The following is a 21,432-nucleotide window of genomic DNA, read 5'->3' as shown; positions in this document are numbered from 1 at the left end:
GGTTATTTTATTGTAAAGGACTGACTGACAAATGATACACTGCATCAAATCGGTCCAGAATCGCGTGTGATTTAACCCCCCCACATCAACAAGTAGATCTTGGATTAGAATTACATTGGGCACACACTATATTCCATATTTTTGTTTATAACGTAGGAATTTACTGAATAGAACTACTAAATGATATGCTTACTTCTGTTCTATGTGATTACAATATGAGTTGGGCTTTAAAGCAGCAAAACATGTGAAATATTGGGTGTTAATAATAAAAACAAATTATTAATCAGTTCTGTAGTATTAGATACCTACTGCAATTTTAAATTTTCATTATTCAACTCTTAATGTAATGAGTTTTTTTTTTTTATAAATATATCAGGTTTGTCATGTTAACTTGGTAATATAAAGATACATTGTAGCTGCGGAGTTATATTGACTGAAGCAGCCATTGTGTGACTAATAATCAGGAATTTTTTTTTAGAGGAGCACCAAACTTGTGCCAGCTTAGGTAAGACTGTAGATTGATATATTGCCACATGCATTACATATACAAATAAGAAAAGAGGGTATGTGGTATTGCTGTTTTTAAGAAGCACCACACTTTGTGAGTTTGTACCTTATCACTCTTCCCTGTTTTCTTAAAATAGAACAGTGCACACTATCCATTTCTTTCTTGTCTCATAATTCTGAATAATGCACGGTAATGTGGCATATATCCGCCTGTATGATGCGCATGCATACATAATGGAGGGGTCTGGAGGGACTTTGGGATCACTGGTTGTTTACAAATCATTTTGCTACCGTTTTCTAATATGGTGTAAGTAAATTTATTTAAAAAAAAAAAAAAAGACTGCTTTCATTTTTTCTTGCATCTTGGTCATTTACATATTTACTTTGTAAATTGTGAGTTCACTAAACCCTCACTATTTGATATTTATTTTTATGTAGGGAGATGGGAAAAACAAAGTAACCGCAGCCAAAAAAGAAGCGGTGGAGGAAGATAACTCCAAGGGCATTCCAGACTTTTGGCTTACCATCTTTAGAAACGTAGATATGATCAATGTATCTTTACAGGTAAAGTTCTTTGACGAGGGAAATCTGGGTGCACGTTTTTGGATGAGTTTAAGTAGATGCGCAGCGCAATGTCACGGATTATACAATTCTTTTGTATGTTCCTAGTTAAAGATGCTTCTGCAGGATGAAATGATCAGTATTAAATAAATATTTAAAGCATTGCCTAATCTGGCACCGCTATCTCTGGCACAGGAAAGGGCAAAATAGGCATGTTTTCCTAAAAGCCTATGTATCGCCATGTACAGTAAACCTGTTTCTGGTACGTTGGCATAGAATACCTGTCTTATGTTTACCGGCACATTACCCCATAAACTATGCACAGTACCTCTTCCTGCAGTCCGTATTTGTTTTTAATCCGACAGCGAGTTTGTGAAAATATATACATTACGAATATAAATATCAGATTTTTGTTTTTGGGTTAGTAGGTGTAATCTGTAAGTGTAATATTGTAACAATCTGGTGCTTCCCTACATAAATGCCTTAATTTTTTCCCCCCACTTCCCTTGAAGGAATATGATGAACCAATTCTAAAGCACTTGCAGGATGTAAAAGTAAAATTCTCTGACCCTGGCCTGCCAATGGTGAGTTTTCTGTTATCTGCTCAACTTTGTTGCCTTGTACCTTTTGGAATGTACAGTTATACTTTTCTGCAATATGTTACAGCTGATTATACATCAACATGGTTAACGGATTGCAGTGACTATAACCTGTAACAAAATTGAATGAACTATAGATGTCATAAGTGGTGAAAAATTAAAAAAAAAGTAAAGAATGTCAACTTCAATTGAGTGTCTGAAGTCCCTCAATGTCTGCTTCTATGGAAGGATGACGTGAGGAAACAGATTTCCATCCCCAGTATGCGGTCTTGGGTGGGACGAAGTACATGTTCAGAGTTTTACAGCTATCTATTATAGTTGGATGGTAAACATAGACCAATCAGACCAGTTTCAGTGCATCTACAAAGGGTATTAAATCCCAATGCAATAAACACTGGAGGGATATTGACTTAATTTTTTTTATTTATTAATTTTTTAGGTCTGCATGAAAATAAAGTTTTAATTTGTTTCTCTTGTTTTAAAGAGCACTTATGTACAGTATCCCTTTCCTCCCCCTGCTAATTTAATTGATCTCATACAGCAGAGCTAGGAAGATTAGTAGTTTGAGGAACACCCTCTCTGGTTGAATGCCCAATGTTTCGCACGTTAGGCCTCAGCAACAGTGGAAAGCGCTAGCTTCCGCGCTCCTCGGCACGGCGCACGCTCGCCTGCAGCAGGAGATATTTCCTGTCCGACAGGGAGACGCGTCGGGGGCGTGGACGTCACAGATCTGGTTAACCCTCATTGGACAAACCGCTCACGTGACCCGTCGCGCGGTAAATACAAACATGTTTGTAGCGCAAAGCGCCGGTCTCCCTGTAGCGCATGTGCGCACACTGCACAAATGCATTGTTGTCGTAGTGTTTCCGTCACTATGGACTTGGCCTTAGTGTTGTGGCTTCGTCCTTGTCCCTGTGCGATCACCAATGTTACCCTGAATACAGTTATACAAGCCCAATTGGCCCTTTTGTCTGCTACATCAGCTAATCCTTTAGGCCAAAGCACTTGACTCCAAGGGGCAGAAGCATAGTCAGGTGGCATTTCGATGCAGTCCATGCAAGCAAAATATATTCTATATTGGTGCTTTTCTCAAGATAGTTGATTTTATTCTTCTGTATGTCCTTGTGTGTTAACTTTGAAGTCTCCCCCACCCCCCTTAAACTCCGCCCCATAATCCTATGCAGAAAACATTTTATGTACGCTAAAGCGTGGAAAAGACATTGTAAAACTGAAGGCAGTACATGCTTTGTGTTTTATTTTTATTTTTTAACCCATTCTATGAGAATGAAGATGCAGTCTGATTTTGGCATGCACCTTCAGCCCCTCAAAGCTTTGTCTAATGTTGGAGGGGGGGCGTGTGTTCACTTGACGAAATCGGCGTGCTGTCATATGCCAAATTGCTGAGTATTGGTGTCCTACTTAGCAGCAAAAGAATAATTATAGTGACAACCCATTAGCAGAAACAAGCTTTCTTTAGACTTCATTATGACTATCCTGTGTGAGTCACTAAGGAACCAAAAGTATAACCATTGTTCTAAATGCAGTCTGTTATCCCCTTTGTGTAAATTTAAATACGTTTTTAATAAAATGTTACTAAGCAATACCTCTGTTCACTAACACTTGAGATCATTCTTCATTTTCTGTATGTATGCTATTTAAACTTATCACAGGTATATTCATTACCCTGGTAAACTGAATTTCTGTCTTTGCAATTCACCAGTTGGTTAAGTGTTTTAAATATTCAGAATAGTGGCATGAATTGGGTCTTTAATGTGCAAAAGCTAACAGTGTGTAAGCTCACCAGTTGAAATATTTGTGGCCCTTAAGTATACTTAATGGTTTCTTTTGAGTTATGAACAGGTTGACATGTCATCGTGTTGGCACCCTTTTGAATTTTCATACCACTTTCATTTTTTTGCTATGTGTAAAGCTGCGTCCCCGCTAGCGCTGAGCGGGCGGCGCTTGGCGAGGTGACTTGCATATATATTTGCAAGTCCCCGCTCACGCAATGCGCGCGTATGCGTGGGCACACACACTCAACGGCTCTCGGCGCTTAAGTAAACAATTTTTTTGTAAACTTTCTAGCGTGCTCAGCTTCCCCTGCAGTGTCCCGTCCGCGCCCCCACTCCGCGCCCCCCGCGAGCGCTTGCGAAAATTAAGGAGACCCGGGCGCTCATGCTTGGATAGCTCTCCAAGCATGAGTGCGCTCAGCGCCAGCGGGGACAAAGCCTTAGGCTAAGGCCCCGCTCCCTCAGTCAGCGCGCCCGCACTGCAGACAGGCGGGGCGCTGACAGACACAGACCGCGATATGCGGTCTGTAGGGAGGGAGAGCTGGAGTGGGAGGGAGGGGCGTGGTTTAAGCGGAGGGACCCACTACCCCCCCACCCCCACGGGTTCGGGCCTCCCAGGCTGCAGGAGGGAGCTGCTGCGGGCTGCCCTACTCACACGCTGACACACAGGCATACACTTAGGCAAACACTCAGGCACACACAGACAGGCACTCATGCACACACACACAAAGGCAGGCACACATACACACACACAGACAGGCACTCACGCTGCTTTCCCCCCACACTCTCCTCCCTGCTCCCCGAAGCCTCCCCATCTCATTGGCTCACAGCCACACCACGTGACACGTCGACGCTTGGGATTACAATTCTCTTGAATCCCCTAGCGGCTGACGCGTCACAGCGTGTAGTGAGCTTTGCCGTGAGGGGGGATTGGGAACCGGCTCGGGAGGATTCCCCTGCTGGTGGGGAACGCTCGTGTGGCCGCCGGGCGCAGCGGGTCCCAGGCCTACGGGGCACGTGATCATTTCGGATCAATTATGTGAGCCATCACTGAGGCCATTTTATTCGATTAGGCTTGTATTCTGAAATACTAACTGTACCTACAGACCTTGCTTGGTTATCTTACTTATATACAATTATTTTTTTGCAGTCTTTCACATTAGAGTTCTACTTTGAGTCTAATGACTACTTTACTAACTCTGTTCTGACAAAAACCTACAAGATGAAGTCAGAGCCAGACTCTACAGATCCCTTTTCATTTGAAGGCCCTGAAATTGTTGATTGTGAGGGGTAAGGAAATTGCATGCTCTTAACTATGAATAATGCTTTTTTTGATTGGTTGGGGACAAATATACATACTGTAAATGGTTCTGACTTAGTTTTTTTTTCCTGAGTAAATGCAGTGATTGCTCATATGATTGAATGCTATCAAAGTGCAATATTGAAGAGTTGGTTTAAAGCATAAATTTTTCCTGCTTGATCAAGTAGTATAAATGAGTTTCTGTGAGAACAAGATGTAGATACGTTTTTGATAAGTTAGAGCAGGGGTGCACCCCTGCGTGCTCATCCTTCCTCCCCCTCCCCTCCCCCCCCCACCCCCCTTTCCTTGTCCCCGGCACAAAATTACCCCACTGCGTTGTGACGCCACGTTGCCATGGCGAGGCTTTGCCGGAAGCCTTCTGAGACAAGGTAAGGGAATTTACAGAGGCCTCGTGCGGTCCCCAAGCATCTAATTTAAATGCTTTGGGGAAGAGCGGGGGCTTCTGTAAGCTCACGCCCCCTTGAGTTAGCGGGTTGGTGGGCATTTACTAATGTACTGTACCACAAACTTGTACAGTCAATTAGCAGTGACGTTTACACTGAGACTAATGATTGTTACACTAACGTGTGTCTGTTAATCGTGTAACTCGTACCCCAGGGAATGCCAAAACACACTGCAGAATTACCTGAGCTTTCAACTTTATTTTATTTTTATACCTAACCATTTCTTTCGTCTCAACGCAGATGCATTATCGACTGGAAAAAGGGAAAAAATGTTACTGTTAAAACAATAAAGAAGAAACAAAAGCACAAGGGACGCGGCACAGTTCGGACTATAACTAAACAAGTGCCCAATGAGTCCTTCTTTAACTTCTTCAGCCCTATTAAAGGTAAAGGAAATGCACCACACACCAGTTTATCCCACTGTTTCAATAAATGTATTTGCCTTTTACCTTTCATAAGTTTGCTTTTCTGCTTGTGTGGCAGTGTTTCAGTGCTTGTGTGGCAGTGTTTCAGTGCTTGTGTGGCAGTGTTTCAGTGCTTGTGTGGCAGTGTTTCAGTGCTTGTGTGGCAGTGTTTCAGTGCTTGTGTGGCAGTGTTTCAGTGCTTGTGTGGCAGTGTTTCAGTGCTTGCGTGGCAGTGTTTCAGTGCTTGCGTGGCAGTGTTTCAGTGCTTGCGTGGCAGTGTTTCAGTGCTTGCGTGGCAGTGTTTCAGTGCTTGCGTGGCAGTGTTTCAGTGCTTGCGTGGCAGTGTTTCAGTGCTTGCGTGGCAGTGTTTCAGTGCTTGCGTGGCAGTGTTTCAGTGCTTGAATTGTAAATTCTGAAACCAATGATGGTTTTGATTTTCCAATCTAGAAGACTTATTTTGTTTTGGTATTGTCAGAAGTTATTCGCTAATTTTGTAGTGAGACATGAAATAGTTTGCAAATGACGCCTCGAGTCTTAAATCTCTCTTCTGTGTTACACACACTCGTAGCAGCGCAAATTCTTTATTTTTCTCATCTTCTCCCCTGTCGTCCGGTTCCCCGCTCCCAGACGTGCGCACGCGGCACCATTATAGTAATGACTCACCAACCTCAGCCAACTAAAACTACCGCGCACACACTATAGGACCGGCCTTAGTTTTGCAGTCATGCCTATCTTAACCAGGCCCTGCATACTGTTTGTGACTGCAGAACGTATCGAAATTCTTGTGCATGGTATTTTTTTTGTTAAAATGTTCTGAAATGAAATTGTTTAGAATAAGCTCTTCTGATACGGTTGCATTTATTAAATACATTTAATCTTTGCTTCCCCCCCTTCTTATTTTTTTTGTCATTTTCTTTAGTGTCCGGAGATGGAGAGGAGTTGGTGAGTGAATTATTTGTGACATGTATGGTGTGTAATAGAGCTGTGAGATTGTACCAAAATGTATTAAACTCATTTTTAAGTGTCCCTCTCCCCACTGTTCAATACATCTTTCAACTCCTCAAAGGGCTAGTAATGTTGCCAGACTAGTAACCTTATAAAAAAGAATTGAATCGTATCAAGAAGACACGGCCCACACAGAAATCCCTATAACCGTGCACAACAAACCAGAAGTGTGATGTCCTAATGATTCTACAACCAAAGTGTAAAAACTCAATCAATACATACGGAAATTATAAAATTGCAATGTTAACTTCTTATTGAAGTACAGTAAACTCCTGTGTGTGTATCTATCTCTCTATATCTATCTATCTCTATATCTATCTATTCCTGTAAATGTATAGAGGACTCTTCCTATCCAATATCTGCCTAAATAGGGGTTATATACACTATACACTAGTATAAGGCTTAAGGAGTGATTTAATCCTCAAACCAAACGGAGTATGTTTCCTTGAGGTAAGTCTTGGCGCTCACCCTGGTGCAATTTCTACGTGTGTTAATCAAGGCATCTTATGTATATTGCAATGAAACTTCAACTTCTTCAGTATAGTGTGTTATAGCACAGGAGTAGTCTTATCTCCTAGTCACTACTTGAGCTAAATTGAGTGCATGCATTCTGACGAATCGAATGTTTATATTCTGTCGATCTGTTGCATTAACCTCTTCACTGTCAGGGGGGCTAACATAGCATTGCTCTGCAGGGCATCGCCAAAGAAAATCTTGGTTACAAAAGATTGCTGACTGACAAATGTTTCAAAATCATATGTATCCCAACAACAAACTGGTTACCAAGAAGTAATTTGAAAACAGACACAGGGATATAATTCTGCTTAATCGCTTGTTTATGGTAACACAAGTTCACGTTGAAACAAACCACAGAATTAATCCATGTCATTGCATGAACTGCCCATTAATATCCAAGCCGTGTATAATCTTTGTCCCGCATACATACGCATTTATAACATTTCACTGATCACCCCTCAGGATGAAGATACGGAGAATTGTCTAGCTGCTGATTTTGAACTTGGACACTTTTTCCGGGAAAGAATAGTCCCACGAGCAGTCCTTTATTTTACTGGGGAAGCTATTGAGGATGAAGATAGTGTATGTATATACGAAAAAATCTATATATTGCACGTTTATGAGCAACATTGATGTATTGATTAATTTGCCATAATTTATTACAAATGTATTTGTTCAGATTTTAGTACACAGTGTGCAACACTATTGTATTGGAATCAGTTGAACAGACAGTAAGAGTTCAGACTTGCAACCCATGTAAGAATGAATAGTGTAAGTGTGATAGATCTATATTAGAGACAAGTTTTATAGTGGGGAAAGGCGAAGTAAACCTAAATAACAAATACGAACCGGCGCCTTAGAATTGGTCCATAAAGAATGACCAAAAATATCTTCAAGGTGTTGCAGTAAACTTTGATTTGCACCTCTGGGCCAACTTGTTGGATCCACGAAGATGCGTCCCGTGATATGTGGGATTTAAAAAGAACATTTTCTTCTGTGTCTAAATCCCACATATCACGGGACGTATCTTCGTGGATCCAACAAGTTGGCCCAGAGGTGCAAATCAAAGTTTACTGCAACACCTTGAAGATATTTTTGGTCATTCTTTATGGACCAATTCTAAGGCGCCGGTTCGTATTGGTTATTTGTACGTTTTTTTTCTGACCTTGTTTGGTCAGGTTTGATATCAGACGGCCTAGCCTTATATGTATGAGGTTCCTTGTATTTTTTATTTAATTTATCAATATACGTCACATTATATTTTGTTCACTGAGCAGTAGCGCTTTCAGCACCATCTTTCTTTTCGAAGTAAACCTAAATGTTACATGTAATATTTTAAAGCAGCAATACTACATTCCCCCTTTTTTCTCATGTGATCTTATATAATTCTACATTCTACCTAAACTGGCAATTGTTTGGTACTCTGTAAAAATCCTGATTGTGTGCCTAGCATAATGTCCTCCTTTCAGTTTCAATCAATCCTTACGTCAGTGTAACTTTGCAGCTACAATGTATCCTTATATTACTAAGACTCTACTGTTCGGTATATTAACTCATTAGACATGGCATAGAGGTTCATTTTTTAAATTGTTTTTTTTTTAAGGGATCTAATACTAGAAAACTAATTTAAGTTTAAAAAAAGCAGATTTCACTTGTTTTGACACTTTTTTAATAGCATTAAAAACATTCTCTTTTTTTTTTTTTTTCTAGTTTGAAGAAGGAGAGGAAGGAGAGGAAGAGGTAAGCAAAGTGGTCTAGTGGTTTTTTCCCCAGTTTTCTGCAATGGTAATTAGATTGATGGGAAAGGGCCGGGTAATTTTTATCTTTGGTGCATACTCTTAACTATGTCATTTGTTGGGATCAGATTTTAACTTTGCCGGTTTCTTACAATCCAGGAAATGGAAGGTGAAGAGGAGGGAGAGGAGGACGATGATGATTATCAGAGTAATCCCAAAGTAAGCTTGTTAAAACTCTTCCATATTTACATTACTTGTGTCTTTTAATGATTATATTGTATATAAACACACACAATAACATGACTCCAGAGCATATGCAGTTAAACCTTTGTCTGCCTATGCCTTAAATGTGAAATATTTTTTGGTAAGATTTGCTCGAGTCTTGGTTGTATTCTTTGAGAAATAAACCTCTTTCATTATTTTTCTTTTCTTGTACTGCACACTGACCTAGAATCACTGATCTGTTTATCTCGCAGTAAAAGTGTTTGACCCGCAAACATCTATCTACATATTCACTTCCTTTTCTATCTACATAAAAGGTGTGAGGGGGGAAAATGGCGTGAAATATTACAATACATGAGACACTATCACAGGAGGTAAAATAGTTGCACTCCTGCTTGCTGGTTGTGTAATGGGATTCCTAAAACAATCCCATTACAGAAAATCATCTAATGGCAAAAAGCAGTCAATGCACACCCACATTCACAAAAACCCAGCATGTCACCAATTAACCCTTTGTTACTTGTATCATGCATAAAAGCCTGCACATTCTTAACCTTTTCTAATTTTCATTTTAAATTGGGGTTTTAGTTGCATGATTTGCCCGCAGGTTGATGAGCTTTCTCTGCAGGCAAAGGTAAACACTCTGACCCGGCAAGCCCTAACTTCTAATTTAATCTGAAGAGGCAACTAGTCAGCAGCGGGGGAAAAAAAGGTGATAGTGCGCAGCTAATAACTAGTGAACAACAAATATCAAGTGAACAGTGCACCGTGTTTAAACAAACAATATTGTGGACCTTAGATGTGGGTCTTGCACTAATCGTGGGTCTGCAGCCTTTCTTGGGGGTGGCTCGACACCCCAGACACTAGACAAAAAACAAAAGAACAAGGCGCACAACGCACATAGTGTATTAAAGTATAAAATGTGACTTTATGGTTAAAAAATAAATAGTTCTGCGTACATCAAGTAGGGAATAAACAAGCAGTTGGTATATAGGTTTACCACACCAGGAGATAACGCTGTGCGACACCCTCAGATGGATCTCAGCATTCACTGGGTCAGCAGACGTCTCATCAGTCTCTTCCAGCGTCCTCTGTTGGGGGATGGTAGGTGGATGAGTCCCTTGTAGAGAGAGCCCCACAGCATACAGCTCACAGGTAAGTAAAGACGCCGTAGGATTCAGCATCCATGGAACACTGCAGCATTTGCCGCCACTCCTCGTTGGGCGCTCGGCGATGACGTCACTGGTCGCATTTAATTCCCTGAAGAAGTAACCCAGTGTTACGAAACGCGTTGGATAAGAGGTGTCTATGCTCTTCTCCCCCCATCCTTTGTGATTCTGGACATTGTTTGGACACTGTTTATTCGCCTGGCGAATTATCTCTCCCCGCTGCCTTACAACTTTGGATTGACACGCACGCTGTGCGTTCCATGAGAAGCATTGCGGAAGCGGAGGTGCGACCAGTGACGTCATCGCCGAGCGCCCAACGAGGAGTGGCGGCAAATGCTGCAGTGTTCCATGGATGCTGAATCCTACGGCGTCTTTACTTACCTGTGAGCTGTATGCTGTGGGGCTCTCTCTACAAGGGACTCATCCACCTACCATCCCCCAACAGAGGACGCTGGAAGAGACTGATGAGACGTCTGCTGACCCAGTGAATGCTGAGATCCATCTGAGGGTGTCGCACAGCGTTATCTCCTGGTGTGGTAAACCTATATACCAACTGCTTGTTTATTCCCTACTTGATGTACGCAGAACTATTTATTTTTTAACCATAAAGTCACATTTTATACTTTAATACACTATGTGCGTTGTGCGCCTTGTTCTTTTGTTTTTTGTCTAGTCAGCAGCGGGGCCTGTGCACAAAAACTGTGTCTGCAGAACCTCTTGTGAAGCAGAACTGCTGCTCACTGCTGGCTTGGGCAATCAGGGAGGTGATTGACTGCTCTGCTTATGAAATTTATCAGCAGGAAGCCTCCTCACCTCAATCACCAATTTCCCTTGTGTTGCTGTGCAAACTAATTTTTTTTTTTTTTTTTTTTCTCTCATCCATTTGCCCTTCTCTATTTAGGGTAACTTTATCATTCAAGTCTATTTGTATTAGTTGCATGTTTTACATTTCTGTAAGCTTTATTACACACACACATGCCGTTGTAATCTTGTAGACACTAACATTAAGATTAATCAAGCTGCAATGTGGGGAATAGCACCCTGACCTGGCATTGACTTAAATGGCTATTACTGCCAGATCTAGGTGAAATCCCACATGACGTGATGAGTCCCAGCCTATGTGTGGCTCCGATTTTGAAACAATATGGTGCTCCCTTGTGTGGGTTTTGGTATTAGTCCCAACTGACTGGTGGGGAACATGGCAATTTAATAGAACTGTCAAAACAGTCAAGTTATTTTTCTGTGTCGGGTCCAAACTGCTCACCTGTCTTCAACTAGCAGCTAGTGACAACGCATTGTTAAATAGGGCTTCTGTTATTACAAATTACTCCGTGTTCTGATTAACACACAACACTGCTTCTTGTCTTCCAAAGAGCTGCAGCGGAAAAAAAATTACAAATAGTCTAGCCGGAAATTTATATTGTGGGGTTTATTTTTATTTTTTAAGTGTAGGTAGCAAGATTTCCATATTCCTGAGTTAATTATCTATCCATAATTGTAACTGTTAAAATTGTACAAACCTTTTCAGCATTTGCGTCCTGAATGTTCATTATCTTAAGTACATTTTGGTGTAGAAAATGGCATGAACTGCTTGATCCGCAAAGCGGTTGGGGACGTAAGATAAAGCATCAAGTGCGAACCAGTAGGGGGTCCATGGACCACTTGAATTTGTAATCCATAAAGGGCACCCAAGTACCCTTAAGGATTAATCTCCAAGTTTGTTTAAAGTGTACTGTTGCTATTCGTGCAGTAATAGCAGCACTACCTATGCTGTTGCAACAACTTTTCAAATATCAGTCGGACACAAATGTATTGGTACCCCTATTAATCACATCTTGCCACAGGAGACAACCCCAGAAATAAAAATGTGAAAAGAACAGATTACATACAAAGTTACATTTCTTAAAATCTGCCTATTCCCTTGTTTTGGCACCAATGGGATTTGATGGATGGCAGTAAATCCCTTTTGGCATTCAGACTGCCATTTTACTGCAGAATGTTTATTTTAAACGTGTAAAAAGTTGTGTGTACCAAAATCATTTGTTTTTAATCATCGCAGGTTTTGTCACTTCATATTCAATCTTATTGATCTTTTCCCATTTTTTTTTTTTCTGTTTAGGTGTAAATTTTTTTCTTGTGTTTATCATTCATACAATTCTAGGTAAGGTGGAATTCCGTTCATATCCTTATGCAGATTTTAAGAATAAGTTTATATAGCGATTTTTCTCCCAATGGGACTCTAAGCGCTTCAGTTACAAAAAAAAAAAGGGGGGGGGGAGAAAACAGTTAAGGTTATAAACGAGACCAAACTTTTATTCTTTACAGGTTACGTATTTTTCTTTAGATGCCAGAAGTCTTAATTTTCACCACAATGTTTCTGTTCAACTCTTCACTGATAGTTGCATGTTCCTATTTTTGTCAAGTATAGTTGCGGTGTGAAGTGACTTTGGGGAAATGTACCAAGTACATTTGTGATGGCAAAACTTTTTTGTCCTAGTTCTACAGCCCAGACCTGTCTAATGCTTAAGTGGTACCTCAAGTCACAATACAGCACTTTTATATTCCCCCAAATTATATGCTGTATCCACCAATCAGTCTGTGCACATCTCCTTTCTCAATGTCATAACTTGTTTTCTGTGTAGATATCACGCTTGCTTCTAAGCCTCTGTACGTATATACTGCATCGAGCACTGCTTTTGTTATATGTAACGCACACTATTCCTGCCTCTAAGCTAAGCCCGCATAATTTCTTTGTGTGTTCTTTAACAACTTGTCTTGTACACTCAAGCCCCCCTGCAGTCAGGTTCTATTCTACACTAATATTACATGTAATATAGGAATGCTATTCATGTGTTTGCTCTGTGCTCTAACCTTGCACAGGGTGTGTGTTTTTAATTTTATTTTTTTAACTGCAATAATGACACATCCTGTGCAATGTTGGCGTGAAATACTATTTGTTTATAAATACATAAAATATGATGTGCAAGTAGTGTACTCTGGTCCAGATCCACCAAAAAAGTATGTATGTATGTATGTATGTATGTATATGTAAACACACATTCCCAGCTAGCTCAAACTCCTACACCCACCACATCATGAATATATATTTGTCAAAAATAGTGCTGCTGAGCGTGGCAAATGTATACAACAAGACAGGGGTGCCCAATGCTACATCCAATTGACAAAACATAAAAGTAATAAGTATAAAGTTTAAATACTTCAATAGTAATAATATTTACTTGGTTATTTAGTTAAACCCTTTGGCCAAAGCGTCATAAGCCTGCATACCAAACGTCAAGGTAAAACCAAAATGAATGCAGGTCCTACACTGCACTGTGAACACTTTCTTTTACCTCTGTATGTATGAGGGGAAGCAACCATAGTAGATCCTGTTCTTTGCAGCAAAGTGTTATGCGAGTCGGAGCATAACTCTGTAATATACTGTTGGTATATGGTTTGTATATTAAAGCTTTGAGCTGCATTGAACACTAGTGGGCTGAGTAATCTCTCTTCTCACTGATTAATTTCCAGGCACAGATTTATTTCAATGACGTTGTTTCCAAGTAAGAGGACAAGAGTGCATTAATTAATTCAGTCATCTCCTATTTCTAATACCCCTACTGGTCCTACAGTTGTATATGTTGCGATATCTTTCAATAGAACAATATGAAGATTCCTCAAAGATGGTACTTGGACTTTAGTTTCAAGAACTGGCAAGCTTCTTCAGATAGCCTGAACCATATGGACAGATATAAAGGTTTCAAAACCTACAGTGAACCTATAATGCTTAACAAGAAGAAACACCGGGTGGAGCAAAGGCAATACCCCCCGGATAAGTCCCTTTATGCTGCACTCAATATCTGTGGAGGGAGAGTGCCCTGTCCAATTAGAGATATGCAGTCAGACAATCTGGTCCTATATGTAGTGAAGAAAGGATAATTTATGACAATCATAATTGATTTTATTCACATGGTTCGTTGTTGCACTGTATGTGATGTTATTAGAAGCATTGTCATCAGGTTGTTTTGTCTGCACCCACTTACCTGTGCTTCTACAGGACACTTTGCCGGTTGTGCTGACCACTTCACTTGGCTATCATCATTAGAGATACATTTTCACTTGATGAATATAGCACAACTTATTATTTGTAGGCATTTATAGCACTTACTTTGTACCAATCACATTTTGTGATTATCTGAATATACTCATTATACAAGTTATAGGATTTATCTATATTACTTATTCCCTTGATCATATTTTGTGATTATCTGCTCTATACAGGTTAGATTACCTTGATGTTATTTAGACTAGGTTTATACATCTAGTAAATCATGTGCTCAGTATCTGTTTATCTAGAGATTTTGGTGTTGGAGAGGTGTTAATTAGGGAAATACCACAGAACATTTCTGTGGGAACGGGCTTGAAGGGGCGTCAGAGGCCCCAAAACGTTCGTTGCCCCCCTACTTTTTTCACCCTACATTTTGTACGTCTATAATATGTATTTTCCTGTTTTAAAAAAAAAATATATATATTTTATTTTTTTCCCTCCTTTTGTCGTCACATTGTTGTTATCCTCCTCCCTTTTTTTTTTTTTTCCCCCACCCCAACCACTCCCTTCCCCCCACATTATTGTAGTTGTTGTTTCACGAGATGTGATCTCCAGACCCTGCATTTGGGTATATTGTACAGCTGCTACTAATGTTGCCAAATACACTTTTTTTTTTTTTTTTTTTTTGGACTTATTCAAATTAACAATGAACAATTGTCTATTGTATCTATTTGCGTGTGTCAATCTGGTTCCAATTTATTTTAATATATACTTAATACGTTTGGTTTTAAATGATCCTTTCTTCACTACATTTAGGACCAGATTATTGTCTGACTGCATATCTCTAATTGTACAGGGCACTCTCCCTCCACAGATATTGCGTGCAGCATAAAGGGACTTATCCGGGTGGCTGGGCCTTTGCTCCACCTGGTGTTTCTTCATCTCCCCCCCCCATTTACTTACCCTTATGCACCAATCTGTTTTTTGACCTTCGGTCAATTTAGGTTGAGCGGGTTCCATTTCTTTTTGCAACCTATATTGCTTACATTATTTGATCTCAAACTCTGTCAATTGTATTAATATTTACCCCAAAAAATGCGCATGCAGATTTCTATAACAGATAATGCAGCTAAATTATCATTGTTTGCTCAAACAGACATAATTCACTATGACAGCATTTGTCTCATACCTGGACAATTAACTTGTGGGTGTTTGATCCATTGTTGTGCAGCAGATGTCTGTCTCAAACTCTTGCGCTTCTCAGTTCTGCGTAGCAAGCACAGCACATGCAGACATATCTGCACTTACAAGTCACAGTGGCTTTATTTAGTAAGCGGGTCATGTTGGTATAACAAATTTAAAGGGAGGTAATTTACATGTTTGTCTTTACAGTGAAATCTTGTTGGGTGTTAAGGAAACGAGCTCAAAGATTTTCAGTCTAATTTTTAATCAGGCGCTTGTCAGTCCTTATATTTAACTGTGTGTTATTTTGCAGTCATGACGTTCTGGGTTCTTAATATAACTTAACCCCTTTACTGCCAGAAGGGCCAATAACTCAAATGCGTTGCTAGCTTCTCTGGCAGTGAAGACTGGAATTGGGACAATGAGAATTGCTATTGGAATTTTAAAAAGCGTGATTGCTTGAACAAAGTCCAATGGATTGTATCTAATAATGGGCTTTAATGAGTATGTTGAACAGTAAGGTCCAATGACGTTGGATGAGAATATCGCTCACATGGATAAATGGCAGCCTTTATGTAGTAATTTTATTTTTTTCCTTTGGAACATGTTTGCTAATGGGGGTCCGCTAAGGAGAACAAACCTTTTTTCAGCTCTGGGAACCCCCCAATTCCAGAGATAATGACCGAGCTTGACCCTTCAGGCCTCCCAGGTCTCGCTGGTCAATAGGAAACTGTCGTGTCATCGGTTGTGGCTTCTTATTGGTCAATGATGGCAGCTAGAGCCAAATATTACACAAGGGTTACCGGGAACTTAACTGGGGCAAAATATTGCAAAACTACATTGCCATTTTTATGGGGGCAGGGGGATAGGTCTGTTTGACACTGTGTGTGTCACTGTGTATGATTGTTTATAGTAATTTTATATTCCTCCAGTATTTTTGTTTATAATTTGCCCCAACAAAGCATGTAAAAGTACAAGACGTGATGATTTAATAACTTGATTCTAATTGATGTATTTACTACTTCTTGTTTTTATTTCATACAGAAAGAGTCTGTCCAGCCTGCTGAATGCAAACAACAGTGATTGAGAAAGGCCCCTTCAGAGCTGTTTAAACACCTTGAGAAGAAAAAAAATATTACAATACCTTTCCAGATATTCAGGATACTACCATGCTGCAGCATATTTTTAAGTCGACCATTAAAAGCTTACAATGACTTACTTTTTCTATTTTGTTTTTTAATGCATGATTTCCACTTTTTTTTTTTTTTTCCTCTTTCCTATTTTAGCCTAATTTCTACTGTGGTAAATTTAGGGATTTTGGGGGCAATTGAAGTTAAAATGTAAGCACAGTCCAAGCCTACACTTTTTTTTTTCCCCTCCATCTTTATTTTTTTTCTTTGAGTTGGGTGGAAGACGCCCCATTCTTCAATAACTAACCAAAAGGAAAATCTCTACTTAAAAGTATGTATGCCTGCCTGAATTTAACATTTGTACAAGTTTAAGCATTTAAGTATATAGAACTTCTACTTATTTAAAAAAAAAAAAAAAAAAATGTACAGTGTATTTAAATGATGCAATAAAATAAGTTAAAACCTAACATAAAACATACATATATTTTTGGGTCACTGTTACTTAATTCAGGAATGAACTGTGTAAGAAATGGAAGTGTGTCCTTGTGCACGCTAATAGAAATAGCGCTTACTTTTACAATATATCCTGATCAAACACCTGTTTAGAAGCTAGTCTTTATTGCAAGCTCCTATTGGTGCATCAATGTTTATAAGTAAGGTTATTTGTGTTGGACGTTAACATTTGTTTTACATTGACTAGGTCAGGATATTAATAAAAGCAAAATGATGACATCACTATTTGTATTCTTTTTTTTCTTTCCCCTCTCCTCCCCCTCATCTCATCTCAACTTGCAAGCTCATTGTGGTCTGGACTTGGACATTTACACACTGTAGCGCACCTATTGTTTCAATTACTTTTTATGACGATTAACTATTTCCCTAGATCTCTGTAATCTGATCAGCAATATTTTGTTTAAGAATTTAAATCTGCATGAATGCTGTATATTCTGCTTTCCAAGATAAGCCTTGGGTGTATTGTACATTCACATTACTAACTAACTTTTGACATCACTTTTCTCCTTAGTTCCAGGTGGAAGAGAGCAAGGACATGGGACTGACAGTCAGTGCTGTCTCACTCGTTGCTGTCACACCTGTACATAGTAATGCCTTGAAATGACCAACGCAAAAAATAAAACCCAACTAAATATACTGACACGTCATGCAAGTATTTCCATCACTAGGGGAAACTTAAATAGTCGTGCCAATAAAGCTGATTTGATTTGAATTAGAAGTGACACGGCTTCCATCAGGGACATTGTTTCCGTAAATGCACCCCAAGGAGGGGGAGGAAGGGGTCAAGGTCGATATGAGGTGTATAGTATAATTAATTTGAGCGGGAAGCATTTGGTAAAGCAAGGAATCGCTTTCTATACCATGTGATTTCATAACACTTGTTGTGGAACCGTGCACAATACCTCAGCCAACAGCCAAGAAAGGACATGTAAGGATGTCTCCTGATGATAAAAGGTTAAAGATTAAGAAAATTAAAGTAGAATATTCATCAAACAGCTGGGGCCAAGTGGCTTCAATCAGCGTTTAGCATGGCTCACGTGAACGGAGAATGGATATGAGTTGTGGAGGGTACCCTGCCTCAGAAATTAGTTTACTAGTAGATTGGATTCTGGTGGAGAAAAGGATTTACAGTGTTTTTTTGGGGGGGCGAGGGAGGGTGCTTCAACGCCTTTTGAATTAAGGCGTCTTGGATAGTTGAACATTTTTATTTGTTTTATGGTAGCACGTGGATTGTAGGGGCCTGAAGAGTTTCTTCAATTAGATTTGATTCCACAGCGGTTCAAGACCAGGAATAAACGCTCAGGACTGGGGTATGTGCATTTCTTTTCTCAATCTTACCTGTTCATTGGCTACTTTGACCCCCATTGATGGGTCCTCTGACACCGAAAGAGTTACTGTCACATTTATGTCAATGCCTTATTAACTGCTAAGATATTCTAAGGGTTAATCCTCCCCAAATACCTCCATGGGGAGACACATCCCACTCTGGTGTCGCACATCCTTCCATACCACAACCCCTAGTGTTTCCCACCACAATACTCTCAACATACCCTTTTTGTATGTGTTTTGAAGTTGTATATCATTATCAGGGCTCATTGCATACGGAACATCGCTAGATAAAGAGTGGGGTGGATCGGTCCCTGGAGGTCAGGAGGATGAATAGTTGTATAACTTTGTGGCTAGTAGGACTTGGGCTAGCCATAGCCTCTTTTTGGCATGCAAGGAGTCGGTACTTAGATTTGGGTTCTGGCGGTGGTGCTCAAGGTCAGACCTTTGGGCTATCAAAAAGACAAGATCTTCAGGGCAATGCACACCTAAGTAAGTTGTTTTAATGAGAATAGGGCTAATAGGTCAAGTATGTGTTGATTAGAGAAATCCTGCTCTGATCTAGCCCTCGAGCACCATTGTTAGATCTATTAACCTCATACTGCCCTGGGCAGGTTTTTTTTTTTTTAAACATGAATTGTATTAATGTTTCATTTACATTAACAGGAATAAGGGGTATAGAAAATAAGCGTGAGGGTAGTACACATCAGGCATGAGTATTCTTATTTCGGCCAGGCAGTTCTGAATGCATGTATTGTGCATGCTGCCATGACCCCATCAGTTACAAAGCCTTAATAATCTATACGTGACATGTTTTGTGGTGTTGACACTCTCTTCCGATAGACCTGATAATCACGGTGAAGGACTGGCCTCTATTTCTTCTTTTCAAGCAGCAGTCCCTGCTAATTGTCAAATTTGTTTGTTTTGCATGTTTACTTTGTAAGAAATGTCCTCGCTCTTTCAGGGGATAATTGTATTTTATCAAACGTGATGTCCAGGAGCTACATTTTGAACACAACTTTTTTTTATTTTAAAGAGCAGGAAATGCTTAATGGGCAAGATACTAAAATAGGAGTTAAACCTGTGTCCCTGTGTCCCTGTGTCCCTGTGTCCACTACGCATGCTGCTGTACCTTTTTGCTCACAGGAGGCCTAAGCCTCTGCGAGCCTGGGGTGAGCTTTCTCCTTGCGTGCAGCGCCTCGTCTGAGGGATCCCAGCGTTGGCAGGGTAACCCCTCACAGGAACCAATACACACTAGACAACTGAATATAATATAACTTCTTTGCTGTACACAATATAACCATAAAGCGTACACACGTTACCATACAATAACGAGTGGTTCCCCCAAAGTACTAAGGGTGCCCTGGGCACCTAGAACCCCCGGTGTACACACGAGCAACCCACTCCAAAGTGTGAGGTAGCGTTAACCACCTGTGATGTGTAGGTGCACGTTGGTACCTTCCTGCTCAACCTCCCAGACCAGGGAATACTTGGGCAACGGTGTTGTATCAGGACTCGCGCAGCGGGGCCACCAACATAAATCTACTCGCGTTACGTTGGGCCGTCGCACGCGATGCAGTCTCCAGCCGGAGGGCCGTGCGCACTGCCACTGTCCCGCTGCAGCGCTCACTAAGGGTAATTCCCTATACTATGGGCGGTCTCTCACACATCCACTACTGTGAGGGACTACCTGGGGCCTGCAGGGAAGTCTGGCCTAGTCATGGGGTTTACTAGCTCCCTGGACACTACGTCTTCCCTTGCTGCCTCCTTTCCCCCATAGAGAAACCAGAGAAAACAACCAAACAAAAAAGTATAGCCCCGAGTCCAGACAAAAGTAAAAACGAGTGTTGTCAGGAGAGGGACAAGAGGAGGAGCCAGAGTGCAAGAAAAAAGATCATTACAGAAAAGGGTCGCAGTAATACGTGGTATCTTTAATCTGTCCTCTACTATAATGACTGAGGATCAGAAAAGAGTACTTAGTAGGGGCCTTACCTTCTTTAAATCTAGTGGACCGGATGGGTTCCAGTTATATAAGTACTTACATAAGTTCACGAGAAATGTTACTTTAAAAAGACACTTTATTAAAATGGATAAAGAAAAACACATTGAGACACCAGAGGTAAGTCCTGTGACCATATTGGAGAATGAAGGAGATGACCTAGTGTGTAAACACACCATTTAAACCTAGGTCAAAGTTCTACCCAGCCCAGTCTAAGGGCCATCATGTGGAAACATTCTTCAATATGGTCAACAGTGATTTCCTTGAATTGATTAAAACATTCAAACCAAAAAATATTAAGCATAATGTAAGTTTTAATGAAAACTTGGCTTTAAGATGTTTGAAAGACAACCCAAACTTAATTATAAGACAAGCCAATAAAGGGGGTGGTGTGGTCCTACAGGACCGTAAGGATTACGAGGCTGAGGCCCACCGCCTCCTGGGAGATATGGCTTTCTATATTAAGATTGCCATAGATCCTACGGTTGAGTATACAGCCCTCCTCAAGTCACTACTTGTCGAAGCCTTGGACGATTTGGTATTTTCAAAATTAGAGTTTGATTTTTTATATTCCGAATGCCCACGAGAACTCATTTTTTATCATTTGCCCAAAATCCATAAGTCACTGAATAACCCCCCTGATCGCTCGATCATCTCGGGGATTCAGTCACTTACGTCAAATCTTTCACAGTATGTTGATTTCTTTTTGCAGAGTTATGTAGTCCAATTACCCTCATATCTGAAGGATACGTCATCAGTGCTCCAGATATTTTCTGGATTTAAATGGAAGAAGTCATTTAGGTGGCTACCTGATAAGGGGTTGTTGGCAATAAGGTCTGTTCTGGAGGGTGATAGTTTATTACATCCCCTCAATGTAGAATTCATATTGAAAGCAATTGAATTCATACTTACACATAATTATTTCTTGTTTCCCAGTTTTTCTTGCAGGTTTGCGGAACTG

The 21,432-nt window shown here is 40.3% G+C and overlaps 1 protein-coding gene across 4 annotated transcripts in view; it reads left to right on the top strand.

Moving 5' to 3' along the window:
- Positions 1-17,368, top strand: part of NAP1L4 (nucleosome assembly protein 1 like 4) — a 31,032-nt gene extending 13,664 nt beyond the window's left edge. For 2 of the 4 annotated variants that reach the window (XR_012787624.1, XR_012787625.1), the window contains exons 6-16: positions 946-1,071; positions 1,581-1,652; positions 4,608-4,747; positions 5,462-5,607; positions 6,545-6,567; positions 7,609-7,728; positions 8,857-8,886; positions 9,042-9,101; positions 9,733-9,816; positions 12,393-12,434; positions 16,548-17,368. Coding sequence is in view for 2 of the 4 variants with exons in the window: in XM_075567656.1 (XP_075423771.1) it covers positions 946-1,071; positions 1,581-1,652; positions 4,608-4,747; positions 5,462-5,607; positions 6,545-6,567; positions 7,609-7,728; positions 8,857-8,886; positions 9,042-9,101; positions 16,548-16,586 (756 nt within the window). In the remaining 2 variants the exon portion in view is untranslated. The remainder of the gene's footprint in view (positions 1-945; positions 1,072-1,580; positions 1,653-4,607; positions 4,748-5,461; positions 5,608-6,544; positions 6,568-7,608; positions 7,729-8,856; positions 8,887-9,041; positions 9,102-9,732; positions 9,817-12,392; positions 12,435-16,547) is intronic. The other 2 variants (XM_075567657.1, XM_075567656.1) reach the window with 2 other exon arrangements.
- Positions 17,369-21,432: the final 4,064 nt, after the last annotated feature.

Source organism: Ascaphus truei, chromosome 12, assembly GCF_040206685.1.
Source record: "Ascaphus truei isolate aAscTru1 chromosome 12, aAscTru1.hap1, whole genome shotgun sequence".
Lineage (NCBI taxonomy): Eukaryota > Metazoa > Chordata > Amphibia > Anura > Ascaphidae > Ascaphus > Ascaphus truei.
Note: the sequence above shows the minus strand (reverse complement) of the source record. Positions and strands in the feature narration are given on the sequence as shown.